The 17,500-nt window shown below is 37.5% G+C and overlaps 1 protein-coding gene across 3 annotated transcripts in view; it reads right to left on the bottom strand.

The window, feature by feature from the left end:
• Positions 1 to 17,500, bottom strand: part of LOC137992762 (spatacsin-like) — an 89,964-nt gene that overhangs the window by 66,008 nt on the left and 6,456 nt on the right. For 2 of the 3 annotated variants that reach the window (XM_068838267.1, XM_068838268.1), the window contains exons 2-15: positions 17,390 to 17,500; positions 16,010 to 16,261; positions 11,285 to 11,353; positions 9,486 to 9,824; positions 7,905 to 8,298; positions 6,945 to 7,065; positions 6,430 to 6,580; positions 5,538 to 5,696; positions 4,260 to 4,594; positions 3,737 to 3,817; positions 2,649 to 2,780; positions 1,727 to 1,798; positions 1,213 to 1,355; positions 18 to 126 (exon numbers count right to left, since the gene is read on the bottom strand). The exon at positions 17,390 to 17,500 is cut by the window's right edge and continues 89 nt beyond it. In XM_068838267.1, coding sequence (XP_068694368.1) covers positions 18 to 126; positions 1,213 to 1,355; positions 1,727 to 1,798; positions 2,649 to 2,780; positions 3,737 to 3,817; positions 4,260 to 4,594; positions 5,538 to 5,696; positions 6,430 to 6,580; positions 6,945 to 7,065; positions 7,905 to 8,298; positions 9,486 to 9,824; positions 11,285 to 11,353; positions 16,010 to 16,261; positions 17,390 to 17,500 — 2,468 coding nt within the window. The remainder of the gene's footprint in view (positions 1 to 17; positions 127 to 1,212; positions 1,356 to 1,726; positions 1,799 to 2,648; positions 2,781 to 3,736; positions 3,818 to 4,259; positions 4,595 to 5,537; positions 5,697 to 6,429; positions 6,581 to 6,944; positions 7,066 to 7,904; positions 8,299 to 9,485; positions 9,825 to 11,284; positions 11,354 to 16,009; positions 16,262 to 17,389) is intronic. The other variant, XM_068838269.1, reaches the window with a different exon arrangement.

Below are 17,500 nucleotides of genomic sequence, written 5' to 3'. Positions count from 1 at the left end.
AGTAACTGTAACAATACCTGCATTTCTGTGGCTGTTTCTACCAGATTACCAGTCTGAATATAGGAGTCAAGAATTTGCATGGAACCAAGATTGAGTGAGCTTCTTAATAGTCCAAGATCTCTCCAGCTAGGAAAATCCAAGAAACTTTCATAAATCATTATCAATACAATGGTGATGAATGATGAAAAGGTAATGCACCAATAAAATTATATTTATTAACCATGAAACAAAAATTTGAAGGCCACAATATTCATAGAAAGAAAATGGATTGCTACAAAAGCATTATAAGCTCATTTAACAAAAAAATCCCTGTTTAAGGTAATTCCCTTGAAAATGACGTACAATCCAGATTTTTTTCAAACTTGGCACAATTATTGATATTCATACACAGGACATTAAAAAATTGCAATAAAAAGATGGGGCCACCATGCTTGTTTTTGCGCTGTACATGTATGCCCTTTATTCTAAGTGTTTTTACTGAAATACGCGATAAGTGTTCAAAAACTACATCAACTGGAAAAATTGGTGTTATGTAGCAAAAGCAACTGAATATTACTGAAAACTTGTTTGTATGAGCTATAATCTTTTAGTAAATTGATTTAAAATTGGTCAATGTTGCAAAGAAATGTTAGCAAATTGGACCGCTACATCATCACCTCACACTCGCGATCATTGTCTGGCTCCAAATGCAGTTTCCCGTCATTTATATGCAAATACTACAACTTCAACTATCCAACTTTTTTTTCTCCTTAAATATGTTTTCTGTGTACTTATTATGAGAAAATAAAATGGTTACCATTAAAAATGGGGGGTCACCGTATTTGTTTCTTTGCAACACAACACTAAATGGATGGCAAAGGGGCAATTTCGGCTTCAAAATGATCATTGTCTGAGAAAGGACCGGGGTGAGTTCCAAAATATCACCTTCTTAAACGAGAAGAGTTATCATGATGATTGCACTTAAAAGCTCGTGAACAGCAAAAACGGCCTTTGTTACCTCTCTTTAGATGGCCGGCGTGAAACCTCGCCATCTCTGAAGTTGCAATGTACGAGATATGCGGTGCAAAACAAGGGAATCACCTTAAACAAAATTTAATGACGTTTTATTTTTTCCACTACATGTAGGTATACGTACATGTACACACGCCAATAATGTTCAAGACAATAGTAACTAGTTCTAAATAACAATAATTTTATGTAGAAATCACTGACCCATCATCTGGGTTGTTAGCCCATGTGTTGCGTTTTGCTTCAAGAAAGGACTGTTGACTATACATGGCCTCCAAGGTATGGACAAATATGACTGAATCTTTTTCATGGGGAGATAAGAAGCCTCTTGATTCCAACTCAGAGGCCTGAAAATTAACAATATAAAAATATCAAAAACATAAGCCTGACTTTCAGTGACACACCAAAAAGTCCTAATTATAGGCAGGTACAAAAGTTGGACTGGATCAACTCGGATCGTTCACCTAGCTCGGGTCAACGTAAAAAGAATGATAAGTCCTCAAGAAATCACCCTAGCCCTATATACCGGTAATCTTTAAGCTAAATTTGGTAAAATCAGGGCAAACGTTGAATTGTTTTGGCTTACAAGACAGTATTAATTATTTCACCTGATCTGAGTTCACTTGAGACATCTCAGTTGATCAGGTCTGACTTTTGTACCTGCCAAGTCCTAATTACTACTGATACATGTACATGGTCAACTGAATGCAAAACTTACCAAGAAATCTCTGAGGGGTCTATGCAGAGTGAAGAGACAGATTGTATGAAGCTGCTCCAAAACATTACGACCCTAAGAAAAATCAAAACAGAAATTAAAAGGAAGCTGGGGCCTTTTTACTGATATTTGATCAAGGGATGAAAATAACACTTCTTTGATAGAATCAACAGCCAAACAATGTCAGTCAACTGGATTATTTAAAATTAATGGCTTCAGAGTCTTGACAATGACAAATATACTGTAATTCCTTCTAAATCCAAGTGGATTTTTTTCTGCTATATTATTTAAGTTTAGGTCATGCATTTATGATGTGCAAAAATATACATTGTATAATTTTATCATGTCAACTGGCACATTCTACAATTTGCATTATGCTGAGAGTGGGTTAATCTCTGTCTTGATGTAATTAGATCTTATAGCCTGGCCTCGGTTGTTCAAAATGTGGATAACACTATCCACCAGATAAATCACTATCCAGCAGATAAGCACTAGCAAAACCAATACAGTTACCCAGTGGATAGTGATTTATCCAGTGGATAGTGTTATCCACCCTTCAAACAACTGGGGCCTGCTAATAAGTGGGGCTTGTTTTTTCTTTTTTCTTCGTACATTAAACAGTACAACGTATGGCCCTCACACTAAATTGGTAAAAATTTACATACATGTAATTATTATAAAGTATATTATGTTCATAAGACAATAAGGCCAGTGTTTCGACTTCTTCCGTTCTGTGTAGCTAAGTAGCTTTAAATACCCGTAAAACGAAGCACTGATGGCGAGGGGGGAGTAAAATGAGCAAACCGTAGACCTCAGGTTTGTCAGTTGAATTACTGAAACAGTTACGAGTTATCAACGTTAAATATGGTTACTTTACTTTTTACTTTAGTGGAATTTGTGTTTACATGTGGGAATAATCACTTACCATGTTTGTAAGCATGATCTCAGCAGTATCCACGTCATGACTCAACAGTTTTTGCAAAACGACGGTAAGACCAACTGAAATGAAGCTTGATAGTGAGCCATCACACACAGCATCTTTATGTCCTGTCACCACCTAAAAAAGAAAAAAACTGCACCATTAAAACTAAGTAAAATATGTGTTAACAAAAATCCAAATAATTAAGTCTAAACATCAAAAATGAGTGTATTTTAAAGAGACACCAATGCTAATGATTACTATGTCTACACCAATAAAATTTAATAGATTGCTACTGGGGTTCTCAGTATTATTGGACTCCATAACCTGCAACACCTGTCATGGGTGTCGGTTGTAAGTGCTACAGCTTTAAAATAATAATTATTGTCCCCATTAAGTAGATCAGTTTGTCAATCAGTCAAGCAGTGTTCTGCATTTATTTAACAAGTCTCAATGTTAGGAGGAAAAGGGATTAAACATCACAAAATTCTTGGGCCAATAATATTTCTTGGGAAAGACAATGATTGTCCACATGTTTTGGAGGGCTGATATCATGGTATACTGACATGCGTAGTATGGCATGTCTAGTGTGGCACTTTGATGCTGCTAAGAATACACTCAAAATGTTTCCTTGCGACAAACATAAGAAAAAAAACAGCAAACAACACAAATGGTGGGTTTAAGGATTATTCAAGGGGGGGGGGGGGGGTACCTGGAGGGTAAGGGGGGATAGATCTGTGAAGGGAGGGTTAGGAGTAATAGAAAGGAGAGAGGCAATGTCTTCTTCTTTTTTAGACCCCCTAAAAAACCAAGCCCCTGTTTTTTAACTACACCCCCAAAAAAGGAAAATCCCTTTTTAGACAATTGATTAAAAAAACCTAGTTAAAAAAATTACCTACTACTAGTTAAAAGATAATTGCCTAGTTAGAAAAATTACCTTGTTAAAAAAAAATTAACTGAAATGAAAAATTAACTGCAACATTGTCATCATCGTCATAAGATCAAGATGTACGTGCATATTTCTTGTGAGTAATGTGACTGGACATAATAAAATATTCCAAAACAAAGTAAAGAGACTAATGGTTCTAAAGTACCACTTGCTGGAGACTCCTGCTCTGGAAGTATGTTTGCGCAGAGCAAATTTGTCTGTTCACAATGGCATCCTCCACTATATCCTAAGAATTGAGACATATGTAAACATGAACAATAATTTACACAAAATCAAACTGTTCACTGTGAAATACATGGTACAACAACTCTAAAGTTTGATTTAGTTTGATGACCAATCCAAATAACGTTTTTATCATCCTACATTCCTGGAGATGTATCCTTTCTTCACATGAGTTTGTAAATTGCCTCTACAAAGTCTAAACCACTGTAATTACATGTACAAACTGCAAAAAGCAACCACATGCATACTTGACTTTTGTTTTGAAATATTCAACCAACATCAATATTGCACCATTTTAAGCACTTCAGACTACGTTTTTTTCTGAATTGGCAACTTGATCATGGTCATACAAGGCCAGCTGGAATTGCAGATAATTATAAGTACTTTTTATGCTTTCCACAAATGTCTGCTTGAGAGAGCTGTATACAACTTCAACTGAAACGTACCTCATCTGCCATCTTGACCCATTTATCTGTGGATCTGGGCTCATCATTACCTCTTACACAAGGAAAAGACACATTGTTGCCATCAACAGAGTCAGCCCTGTCAAGACTCTCCACTGGCATATTACTCAAAAGACAACGAAGCTTCACTGTACTCTTGGTGAGAAATTCTAGACAGCTTTGTATCTCCTGGCAGAATGTTGTAGAGGCAACATCACTTGATGACTCCTGAAAATTGCCTTCTACTTCCAAGAGTTTTGCACCATCTTTCATTAAATTGTGAAGATAACTCAGTGTCATCTGAGCAAGCTGTTGGGTAAAGTGCTGGTAATGTTGCTCTATAAAGAGAAAGATCAATATTATTTTAATCAATTGAAAATAAATTCTTGAGTACAATCTAGTGGATTACTTTCAGAGTGTAAAAATCAATAATGGCAAGTTCACAATGATGCTTATAATTGAATGGGTGACTTTCAATATGAAGTTTATGATAATAAACAGTGGATGGAGTCGCAGACAGGATTTTAACCTATGCTGTATGTTACCTCTGTAATAGAGGTTGGATACTCAACTTTTTGAACTACAAGAACTCCTGGGATCTATGTCGCTTATCTACAGTGCAGTACAATGTCAAATTTGGAATGCAATGAATGATGGTTATGTTGTGGTTCCATTTTTTCCTTGGTTTAAAATTTTCAAACCAGCTGAATTTTGACTTTTCTTTGTCTAAAATTAACTATCATAATCTGAAAAAGAAGGGACATCAAAAGTGAACTGGTTTAAAAAATTCTGAACAAGGAGAAAATTTGAATCACAACAGAACTTTATAAAATATTGTAATGCGCCTGTGGGGCTCAATAAGCAATAATATACATGTAGTAACCATTGCTAGTTGCAAAATAGTGGATAGATACATGTAACGTCTGCCACCAAAAATAGATAAGGGCAATATGACCATAGGAATGGGAAAATGAAAATGAGAAATCAATGGGAGTAAAGAAATTTATTCTATTTCTTCTCAATTTTTGAAGGGACATTATGCAACAAGGGCAGTGCAGACAAAAACAATACACTATAATAATAATTATTATACACTGTAATTACTTTTATTACTGATCATTAACATGATCATATGATCACAACATCAAAGCTTATTATAATAACAGTTATACTTAATGGCTTAAACAAACCAGTCATATTAGTTTGAGTATTAAGTCTGTTTGCAAAATGCAACCTACAATGTACACTGTATAATAATACATTGTAACAGCACGCACTTACGTTTCATGTTATAGTATACAGCATTTAGAAGAGCTTCAGTGACAACCTCAACATCCGTAGTACCAAGGGCAATATCACTCTGAGATGATGACAAAGATGAACTTACTGAGGACAAGAGTGAGCTCGAAGACAGTGCTGCAGAACATCTGTTTGTAAATGCTGGGAAACAAGAAGATGGTTATGATAAACTAACCTGTCCAGAACATACTGAGTTATGGCCTATGAGCCACAAGTCTTAAGTACACGTACATGTACTGTGTACAGCAAATAAAAAGGTCAGAGGTTGGACTCCTGTTTTGAGATTGAGATTTCTTGTGAGTACAGCTGTACATGTACAGTGTATGCAGGCAACTTTTTCCCATGCATAACAAGTCATAAGGAAAGTTACATTTTGAAGGTGAAATAAATCCACCCAGGGGAACTACAAATCAGTCTACCTGCTAATGACAATGGCATACAACTTGTTAACTACAGTAACCGATGTAAAGAAAGATAAAATGCTAAATGAGTTTGGGTACATCTCCATATACAGCTGTACAGGTAAAGATAAGGTTAAGACACGCAGGAGCCAACAAGGCTCACACAGCCGGAGCTTATAATCTTCGTTTCAAGTACGTGTAGCATGAAGCGAAAGAGAGTAGTGCTACCCCCCACCCACCCCTAGACAGGATTCTAGTCCATGGCAGGTTTTATCCCCCAGAAGTTTCTAGCCATACTCTAGCCATACTCTTTAAGCCATGTATAAATTTTATACACCAGGGTCAAGAAAGAGAGCATGGAGCAAAATTTCTTTCTAAGTAAACAAGACAGTGACTGATCTAGGCTTCTTTGTCTCCACATATTTAAAAAAGGTATAAATTATATCGTTTTAGGTTCAAGTAGTACAACTTGCCTTTATCCTGGTTCTTAAGAAAGAAAGCAACTGTATCAAGTTGTCGAAGTTTTAAGGCCACCTCCAATGCATGGATTGGAATGGTACAATGATCCCATTGGTTAACAAAACACAATGCATCTGCTAATCCAGCATTCTCATACATGATCACCTAGATGAAGCAAGCAAGATCGTGATCAATACAAAATTGAGGCCCTATTAGGGGTTATCGGGATACGGGATATTTGGGTAAAAAATTATAGGGATACGGGATATTTGGGCGGAAAATTAAAGGGATACGGGATATTTTTAAAAAGATTCTGGGATATCGAAGTTATCATTTTTTAAAAGAATCAAATAAGAATTAACGGGATACGGGATATTTTGGCCAAAAATTAATGGGATACGGGATACTCAGACCCCCCCTAATGGGGCCTCAAAATTAATGTACAATGTGAGGTCCTGGGGTCAACAACAAATAAGCCATGTTCCGACAATTAATTCTACATTTTGTATAAAAATAATGCACAATTTACCTTGTGAACCAACTGATCCTGGGTTATGTCAAATGCAGGTACTGCTAGTGACTTCCTTGTTAGTAATAATGAAGGGTAGATTGTTTCAAAGCTTTGCACTACTATGTACGGTTCAGACAACCTGTGGAGTAAACAAAAAGGACAACAACATTGTGTGTTTACTTGGATAACAAAGCTGCCATGTTGCCCCAGACAGTAAAATTCCAAAAATCCAACAATCGAAAAAATGAATTGGAAATACATTGTAGTAATTGTGATTCTATCTGCCTCTCCCATGAGCCAACAATCTAAAGCTACATATATATCTTGATTGTCTTAAGTTGAGGCTATGAAATGGTCAGCTTACTTCATGTATGAAATGTTACTGGCATGGACTATCACTAATATCCATACTGTTACATGTAATTCAATTACATAATTTTCAAAAAGGAAGCAACGGTTGCAACAATATTGGAGCCTTTGTGCACCAAAGGTTGAATGATTTGGCCCTGAAAATATGAATTAAGTGTATTACATGTATGTGATTTGAGCCTTGCAGGACTACAGTGTACACTGTATCTTTAATCACTTATACCAAAATCATCAAAACTGCCTAAAGCAGACAGAGTTGCCAAAGATTTCGAAGATGCCCCACTCCCAAGTTTACACAAAACAGGAAGAGATGCTTTGGAACACTATTACCGGTACATTTATAATTTTGCAATGATGTTGAAAATTACATGTAGCTTTGTCACGATTAATAGCTAACTGAGTACAGTGTATGGATTGTCTCAAATCCACACAAAAAGGAAAGAAAAACATACATGTACTTTTTATGGCCCAACTTATGCTTACAAAGTTTCTTTTTGTTAAATTCTTTATTTTACACACCTGAATACATAATAAAAACATTTGCAAGCACTTATGAAGAATTTTATGCTCACATAGTTAACAAACATGAACGTAACACAGTCATCATACCAGTGGTAAAGATATTCTTTGGCACTGAACGAGAAAAGACAAAGGACACCATGCAGGTCATCACCAACTTGCCCTTCTTGTTCATTGATTTTTTTTGGATAAAAGTTCAGCAACAGAGATGAAGGTGTGATAGAAACTCCAACTAGGGAGAACTTCTCCATCCATTCTTCATGTTGAAGAAAAACTGTTCTTTTTTGACAACCAGATTGCTTTCTTTCAGCCATCAAAAATGGAAACTCTCTGCTTTCTTGTGCTTTGAATCCAGTGACTGTGGAGCTTGGAAAATGTCTTCTGTTGCATGAACTGTGACTGGCTATAAGAGTTCCATCATTAGAACCAATTACACCAGAGAACCATTTCTTCTTAAAGGAAGGATCCCATGCACAGTTGACATCTAAAGATAGAGACATGAAAAAAGTTGCAACAGCAAACTAAGGTGAACAAGATAGTGAAGCTTAAATAGGAGTCATTGGACAATAATTATACTTTAGATATTAAAGCCAGCTTCAACAATTTCGAGACACTGTCTTATTGGAAGGATTTACTCTTCAACACTGTTTCATGCACGGAGCCAGTACCATATGAAACACAAAATTAATATTTATTAAAAGGGAATATAACATGCAAAATGATGTAATTTTATGACACTAAAAATGCCCAAACAGTAGAATGAAACATTGCAATAACCACTTAAAACTGCATGTTGAAAAACATATTTTGAAATACAGCAAAAGGAAAGAGAAGCATGGACAAGATTGAAACGCACTGCATTTGGGTAAACATGAAAAAAGTCAGCCTGACGTTTTTCAAGTTCATGGCAAATCGCCTGGATAAAGGTTGTTTTTGCTCAGAATCATCTTCTTTGTGAAGTACGTAACAATAATTTCATCAGTAAAGGAATTATACATTACCATTTTCAATTTTAAACTTGTCATTTACTAAAGATTCCCCATAAACACCCTAAAATAATGTGATATAGCCCCTTTAACAAGATGAACTCATAAAATGTGAAAGTTCACCATAGCAATAAGAAAGCTACCTTATACATGTATATTTGTCTTCAAATGCTAATACCTCAAAAACAAAATGTTAATATTGCAGACACCCAGTATTGTTTTTACTGTCTAGTTAGTGATCTGCAGACTAAGATCAAACTCTCTGCAAAGTTTAAAAATTCTTTGGAGTGCATTCAGAGCCACTTTAAATTTTCCAACAATATTATTGTGATGGTACAGCTGTATCTGCTCCAGACTTTTTTGTTTTCATTTTTGCAAACAGATTTTCCACAAATGGGGGTGCCAATTTTTCTTTAATAGGTAAATAGGCATTTGAAGACAACATTTTAAAGCAGCTGACTTTCTTAAGCAATACATGTTGTCGTTGGCGATGATTCCCTATTGGTACTTTCGAGTTTTATCGTAATGAGGCATTACAGTTCGCTAACAATTGTGACTGTGCTCTTTCTGCATTTGCCACAAATAAGGTTGGATGAGTGAATTATAACACATACATGTACACATAAATATAACTTATTTGATGCTGAAAACCTTCATAGTTGGTTTATAATATTGAGAGCCTAACCTGAGAAGCTGCTTAAGCATGCCTGTTTACTGGCATCTCTTCTGAATGCTAATAGCTCTGTTTTCCAAACCCTGTCACCATACGTCACACCAGACATCTGTGTAACACGAACTACAGCATCTTCGTCATCTGGTTCATATTCAAAGACCACTTTTCCAAATGGATGATCTTCAGACTGATTGGAGGCTACCAACTGAGAGGGGAATTCTTCAAAATATTCATCTAGGTTCACCACAAACAAATTGCTACTAGCATCGATACATACAAGGAAGGCAAGGTCATCTGAAACCTCTAAGCGTGTGAATGTCAGTCTTTCTTCACATGAAAAGGCCAGAGAATCTGAAACACCCCACGGAATGTCATTTAGAACACTTGAATTAAAGTAGCCCAAGGCTGCTGCCTAAGAAAATTTAAAGGGGCCCTCAGAGCTAAACGCTGAGAACTTAGGAGCCCAACATATGAAGTGAAAGGTGTTGCTGTCAAAAGTTAAGGCGCCCAGAACTATTCTTTGGGAGCCCCAGGCTACCGGGCTCCTGTTAGGCAGCAGCCTTGTAGCCTCTCCATACGTAGTTACATCATTAAATTTTGCAATGTAGCTCAAAAAAAATAATAATAATAATAATATTAATGGGACCACAGAGTGTATGAAAAGGAAGGTGAAAAGATTGAGAAATATCAGGACCTTAAGAGAGAAATTGGAAGACTATGGGGAATTAGGCATCTGGAAGTAGTTCCAGTAGTTGTTGGTGCACTCGGAGTTGTAAGCAAGAGGTTGGATGCATGGCTTGAGAAGCTAGGTGTTACGATCAGAACGGGACTGTTACAGAAAACAGCCTTGTTAGGCACAGCCAGGATTCTAAGGAAGGTGTTGGACAGCTGAAGGAGAAGAAATGACACAAAGGACCTTTGGCCATTGGCTATGGCTCGCTTCTTTGGTGTAATGTCGGCATAACATCCGCCGGAGCTAAAGCGTTTCATGTACATAATAATAATAATAATAATAATAATAATAATAATAATAATAACAACAACTTTATTTAAGTGTCAATGGATTCAGCACTTGAGCACTAATTGGGGACGATAATGAAATTAACTCAAATCAAATCAAACATTGGGAAAACCGGAGTACCTAGAGAAAAACCTCTTGGAGCAGAGAAGAGAACCAACAAATTTAAAACTCAACCCATATTTGACGCCGAGTCAAGGAATTGAACCAGGGCCACATTGGTGGCAGGCGAGTGCTCTCACCACTACGCCATCCCTGCTTCCAAAATAAACCAACCTATGCAATATTTATCTGTCTGTCTATGTATCTCAGTTTGCCTTCCTTGTCTTTGGAAAGCAGGCACAGTGTGCCAAAATTCTTGTCTCAATGAAAGGTACCTAATTCACACTTTTATACCTAAAGTAACCGAGGATGTTTTTGTTCAAACCAGAATTTTCTCAATATTTTATAGCTTTATTCCTATGACCCTGCTTTATTGTGCAGCCTCCCGGGAAGTTATTATATAAGTTAAGAAGGATAATCTGAATCATTATCTTAATTGGAAACTGTACCCTCAAAGGATACATTACGTTGCAGCTGTTACGTTGCAGCTGTTGAAACTTGTAAACACCCAAAAGATTCCCTGCTAAGGGTCAGGGGGTAACACTTATAAATTTTACCCTGTCTAATGCCAGACGATTAACATTTTTTACTTGTCAATGAAGACTGGTTTGGTTTGGTTTTGGTTTGTCCCCTGTAAGACCAAAAAAAAAAAAAAAAAAACCCAACAACTTCTTAGGTATTAGGTACAAACCTTGTGAGTTGAGAGAAACAGTCTTCAACAAGTTAACAGAACCAACAAAATCACTCATGTTGTGTATTACTGCTTATGTTAAGGAAACAACAAAACAAAGTGATAACTGTAACCAAACCTAATGATGATTATGTGAGAGACAAAGTGTTGTACATGTACAATGTACACATACTCACGACACCTTGGAAGAAACCCTCACAAACACAAACGATAGAAGTCACTTTTGAAAGGCTATAATAATTTTCATTCACTTCTTGAAGTCTCTGCTGCATCACACAATGTCCCAAATTAGCCCATGGAGAACAATAATTTTATTAAAATGAAGACATTATCAAGTTGCAAACTTATGATCTATTCGAAGTAGTAAGTATATAGTATAATGATAGGATACAATAAGCGCTCAAGACTGAAAAATGCAAAATCCCAAAGGATTTCCCCATTCAGGAAGATGAGAAGAAGGACCATATAACAAGCCAGAAATCATGATGATAATTAATTATATAAAGAAAATTTAATTTGCCAACTAAAGATTGATCCCACATGCCCATTAAATTTGATGCTAAGGTGGTAAAGAAAGCAGAAGAAAAGATAGACATACAATGTATAAATCATTAATTAAAAGTAAAATAAAATGATGAAAATAATGTAGATTTGATTTTTTAGGCATGATAAAAATGTCATAAAAGTGTGTAAGATATAATAGTATTCACAAGAAAATGGTGACATAGATACCTGCCAAGCAGGAGTTGATGATGACAATTACTTTAATATTATTCCCAAATTGGGCAAATTGTTTTGTGCAATAGTGGTGATGCTCGAGTGCTTTTGAACATGTGGAGAATAGCTTCTGAGGTCTTATTAGCCACTTATTATTTGTATGTATGTCAACTGTTGTGACATTCTGAGTACATACACGCTATTTTGAAGGTCATGTGTCTAATCTCTGGGAATTTTAGGTAATTCTCAAAATTGACACACTGGGTACCCTGTAGTTTTTGCCTCAGATTAAAGAATGTGGCCGTACGGCCAAACGCCTCCAATTTAGAAGTGCGAACAACCTGATCTGAAACAGCCCAAGGCTATGCTTCAAAGAGATACAGTGTATATGTCCCCAAAATTGCCCGAGGGGGAGGGGGGGGGGTTTCGTTTCCTGGCCCATGGACTATCCTTCCCAAAAAGTAAATGGGAAAGGAATTCAAGAGAAATTACGCTTCTTGGAGTTTGTTGCATTGCATGTGCACTGAGCCCTGTTTTAAACTGATGTTTCTTGAGTGTGAGAACCCAGTTAATTGACAATACCACCCTTTCTCTCCCCCTTTCCACTCATTTTATCAGTGTACACTGTAATTATGGGTGCCTCCTTTCTTTCCCTTTTGGGTCAGAGCTCTTTTGCCAAATGAATATTAATTTTGTCAGCCTCAGGGCTATTCTCTATCCTGAGGTTTGCCGTCAATCATGGATTTCCCTGAGTGGATGACCCTGGAATGTCTGCAAACCTCTCATCTGCAATCTACCGGTAGTTAAGTGTAAACACTTAGAAATGGAAATACACTGATTTGAGCGCTTATTTTGACAAGGTCACTGATACAGTAAACTCAAACTCTGATCTTTCTACTGTCAGTCTAGAACTTTCCACGGGCTCAGCAAATATTGTGCTTGGTCCATCCTCATGCCCCAGTTTATCTCTGGAATCATTAAGTGCAATGCAATTTGCCTGCTTCTTGACTCAGGATGCCTCAATAATCAGACTTCAGCTTTATCCTTGCCCGCCACTACACCTTAGGCTACATCCAGTTTTTCCTTGCCGGACCCCAATTTGTCAGTGGACCCTTTCAATGCACAATTTACCAGCTTCTCCTGGCACAGGTAGACCAATGTTGGTTCCTTCCTTTGTTCATACATTCAGGAGTAAGGATTGCACAGATGGTTAGTGCACAGCCTCTGTGTGAGGGGTCCCAAGTTCGATACCTCACATCCTTGCTTCAACTTCTTTCCATTCTGTGTAGCTTTAAATAATCTTAAAACGGAGCACTGATGGAAAGAGGGTGGTAAAATGAGCGCACCATCGGCTGCCTAGGAGAATATCCACTAGAGGGTAAAGGGGCTTCCAACGGTAAAATTAATAAGGACTGGTGTACCTTTAGCTTTACCTAACCAACATTGTTGTTGCTTGGCTTGCCTGTAAGCTCATCATCCCAGTCCTCCTCGTGCCGTCCTTTCAGCAGCCATTCATTGTTGGCACAGATTCTTGCCAGTTACATACAAAATAGTTTCGCAGAACGTTGCAGGAAAGTTTTTTCGATCTTGCCGAAAGAGAATCAGAGCCTCACGTTCTTCTTGTTGACAGTAAAATTATCTTAACATCCTCTACCAAGCGTTACATGTGCAAGATATGATTGACTGGTTAGAAGCCTTTTCCATCTTTTCTTTAATACTGGCATTAACCCATTTTTTTCCTTCGAGATGGTGCAATTTCACTATTTATGAACTTTTGATCTTGCACATGTACTGCCAACTCTAAGGCAATTCGTTGCTGGCTTATGGAGAGCATTTTGCAAACATTCAGCTGCCGCTTGACTCGCAGATTGATCCAGTACCAATGATCAGTTGTTGGAGCCACTTGAATTTTCAGGTGTTTTTAAAAGACAATTGCTTGAATTGTTCAGGTAAGTGCGAAGATCACTTCTCTCAATTCCGTCTATAACCTGCAATAGGCCTTTTGCAACTAACGATCACATGGTACAAAACCCGCGATGCTGGAGGGCAATCTCATTATTATATCCCCACTGTGACATTAAAACAAGGCAAGTCAAGCTTGACTGGTTCAGGTCTCTTTGTTTTAATTTCCCAGTGGGGGAATAATAATGAGCTTGCCCTCCAGCATGGCGGATTTTGTACCATGTGATCGTTAGTTGTTGATGGCCTACCCAAAGACAAAGTTCTACTGTAACAATCCCTGATTTTTATTGGCCACCTGTACCATGCTGCTAAAAGTGGTTTGACCTGGTCTAAGTGGCCTGGCCCTGCCTTTATTTGCCATTATGATCAATCGGTATAATTATTTTAAACACTCACACCTCTACATCCCCTGATGTTATGCATCCCCTCTGCTCTCTTGTGGTGATGGCTGTTACATGTACGCATAAATTAATATTTACTGCTCAGCACCTTGCTGATTCTGACAACAGGATCCCCAATGCCAAGTCTCAGTTTAATTGGTAGCATCACATGCTCCTGCATGCTGACTGCCATCCTACAGTCATCTTGCCTCACTTGTGTGAAAGGTTAACTTACCAAGCCTAGAACAGGACTGCCTTGCCCTGATGGCCAGCAGATTGGCTTCCTCTACACAACACACTTGTGCATGTAGCTCAGCTTTGTTTTGTCAATTTTTGTTCTCAAGCCAGATGCCTCCACCACAAAAGTTCTCCATGTCCTTCTAGTGAGTGGACCCTTAGCTTGTTCGCTACCTCCTCGCTTCATTCATCTTCCATCAACAGTGATGTCGCTGAAATTTTGTTAAGATGGTAATGTGCACTTAACAGGTGGAAGGCCCAGTTGGATATGCCTCTGGCGTGTCCCTTCTAGCAGTGTCTAGGGGCATGCTTCCCCAAAAAATGGGTTTTCCTCGATTTTAGGAGGCCATTGGTGATGTTTTTCAGACAATAATTATCTTGTTGCCCTTTAAATGAAAAATGTCACTTCGTTTGAACATGTGCTCTCGGTGTTTCATGACGATTCTGTAGTTATAGCGCTTTCTTTGAATTTTCACTTGGTCCGCCAGAGTTTGATGAAGTATCTTCGGCAAAGTTGAAGAAGTTCTTTATACCAAGTACCTCACAATCACTTTTCCTCCTTTTTCCGCCAACACTTTCACTTATATGATACACATACATGTTGCCCAACACAGATGAAATACACAACTGCAGGTTTACATTGTTTCATATACAGAAATACCACTAGCCAATGAGCTTTTTACCAAACAGAAAAGATCATTTTACGTACCTTTGTAATGAATCAACCTCTGGGACATTTCTTCAGCCAGTCTCTGTCAGTACAGTTCGAGTGTGTAGTACATTTATTTTTTCACAAATTATAAAATAGATGACAAATCCCAAAAACCGACAATTTTTTTCCAGTTGCCGACTTCCATCTACAATGTACATCCCTGATCAAGATACATGTATATTTATCTGCCATTAAATTTTGTTCCATGCACATTGATCTTGGACTTCCCTGAATGGCCTCCAGGGGATAAATTGAACTCAAGGATCAACAGGTTCCACACGCCTTCCTATTACAGACCACCACATGCTTGTGCATGCTCTTGGGTGGTGGACTGTGGCTCAGTTGCCATGGTGACCTCCTTGCTGCTGAGGAGTGTGCTGCCACCTCTCTTGCTACATGTGTACATGTACCTTTATGGCACCGACAAAACCGACAATTTTTTTCCAGTTGCTGACTTCCATCTACAATGTTCCAAAATGTTACAATGTTACAATTCAATCTACCTCCCAGTAAAATTGGCATAGTGTTTTAGAGGTCAAAAACGTCTCAACACACCCACGATCAATTTAATTGCAGAATTAAAATACATACAGTACAATGTAGTACATACCTGTATAAACATGTAATTTCACTGCTTGTGCACTGAAACAATGACGTTACAGTACATGTACTTGTACATGAATGACCCTTTGACAAAAATTACAGAGAAAAGGATACATACACAACCACCAGAGAAAAGTGTGAAAAAGAACCCATGACATCTCTTGACAGTAATGATTCCTCCTGATGGAACAATGGCTGCCTTTTTCACTGAACCATTAACATCAAAGCAAACAGACACAGCTGTTGTGGTCTTGGTCAGTGACAGTATGGCCACTACTGTCTTATCCAACAGTAAAGTAATCTCATGTCTCACTGGTTCAGTGCTTTTTCTTGCTAAAATGAGGTCTACTTCATTGCCAGGCCAATCTGCAAAATAATTAATGATTAAACTATGGTATATTAGACATCTAAACCACTATTATTTTAGTATTGATTTGTAAAATTTTATACATTTTCAGTTGTTGTCTTCATGAACAATTGGATTTTTAATTTTGACTGATTGACAAGTATGACTAAATTGCACCAACACCTGCAATCAGAGTCGAGTAATATTAATGCATGTGTTGCGGTTAAAAATTTTCCTTGGTTCAAAATTTGTCAAACCAGTTTAATTTTGATTTTTCTGTGTCTTGACTAATATTCATTATCATGATCTGAAACAAAGGAAAATCAAGACTAGAAAAAAAATTTGAACCACAACACATTCAATGTTGGCTAAAATTCAGCCTGGCAAAGTTTCTCACAAACCATTGGAAAGCTAAAATTAATGTAAAACTCCAAGAACTCTGCCCTTCTCTATTTACCATAAAATTAATAACACTTTGTCTGATTTAAGATGCTCTTCACTTTCAAATGACAATTATGTCACATGCAAGAATAATACAGGATACCAGCCAGAGGGTAATGTCGTAAGTGACTTCCCATCTCTTCTTACAGATGTTATGTCCAGAAATTCAGATATTACCATGGAAGAATTATTTTTGCCAAATCTACCACATGGGCCAAGTCGTCACCCTCTTGGTGAATCTGCCATTTTCGCCAAATCTGCCGCTTTTGTTGGGCCCCTAAGGCCATCTCATTGCATTTTATTGTTGCAGTCTTGCTGAAATTTCACTAAATCTGCCATGATGGTGAACTTTAGTAGTCAGGAAGGAGGAGGCCCTCTCTTCACAACTAATCTAAGAAAAGCATGGCATGTTTGTCCTTTCAAACATGTCAACAACTTTATTAACAAAAGAAACCCTTGCTTTGAAAGCCAATAAGATTATGGTTTTGCACACCATTACTTAATGGGGACATGACTTGACTGAGTTTAACCCATTCTAACCTCAAAAGCCCTCTGTAGGACGCACATGCCATTCATAAGTAAAGTCGTCTGGCATCAGGCAGAGTAAAATCTATTGAGACTCACTCTCAGGGGTCAGTGGGTTATGTCAATTGATTTGAAGGAAAAATACTGCCTTTGATTTAATTTCATACCCATACATACTGTACCTTTGCCTCTGTCATGAAGTAGTCCTTTTAACAGATCTTTTGAAACAACAGCATCATCAACAAAAGACAGACCACTGGAAGCTTTAGAAATGGAATATACTTCTACACTGT

Source organism: Montipora foliosa, chromosome 2, assembly GCF_036669935.1.
Source record: "Montipora foliosa isolate CH-2021 chromosome 2, ASM3666993v2, whole genome shotgun sequence".
Lineage (NCBI taxonomy): Eukaryota > Metazoa > Cnidaria > Anthozoa > Scleractinia > Acroporidae > Montipora > Montipora foliosa.
The sequence above is the reverse complement of the archived record's forward strand: the minus strand, read 5'-3'. Positions and strand labels throughout refer to the sequence as shown.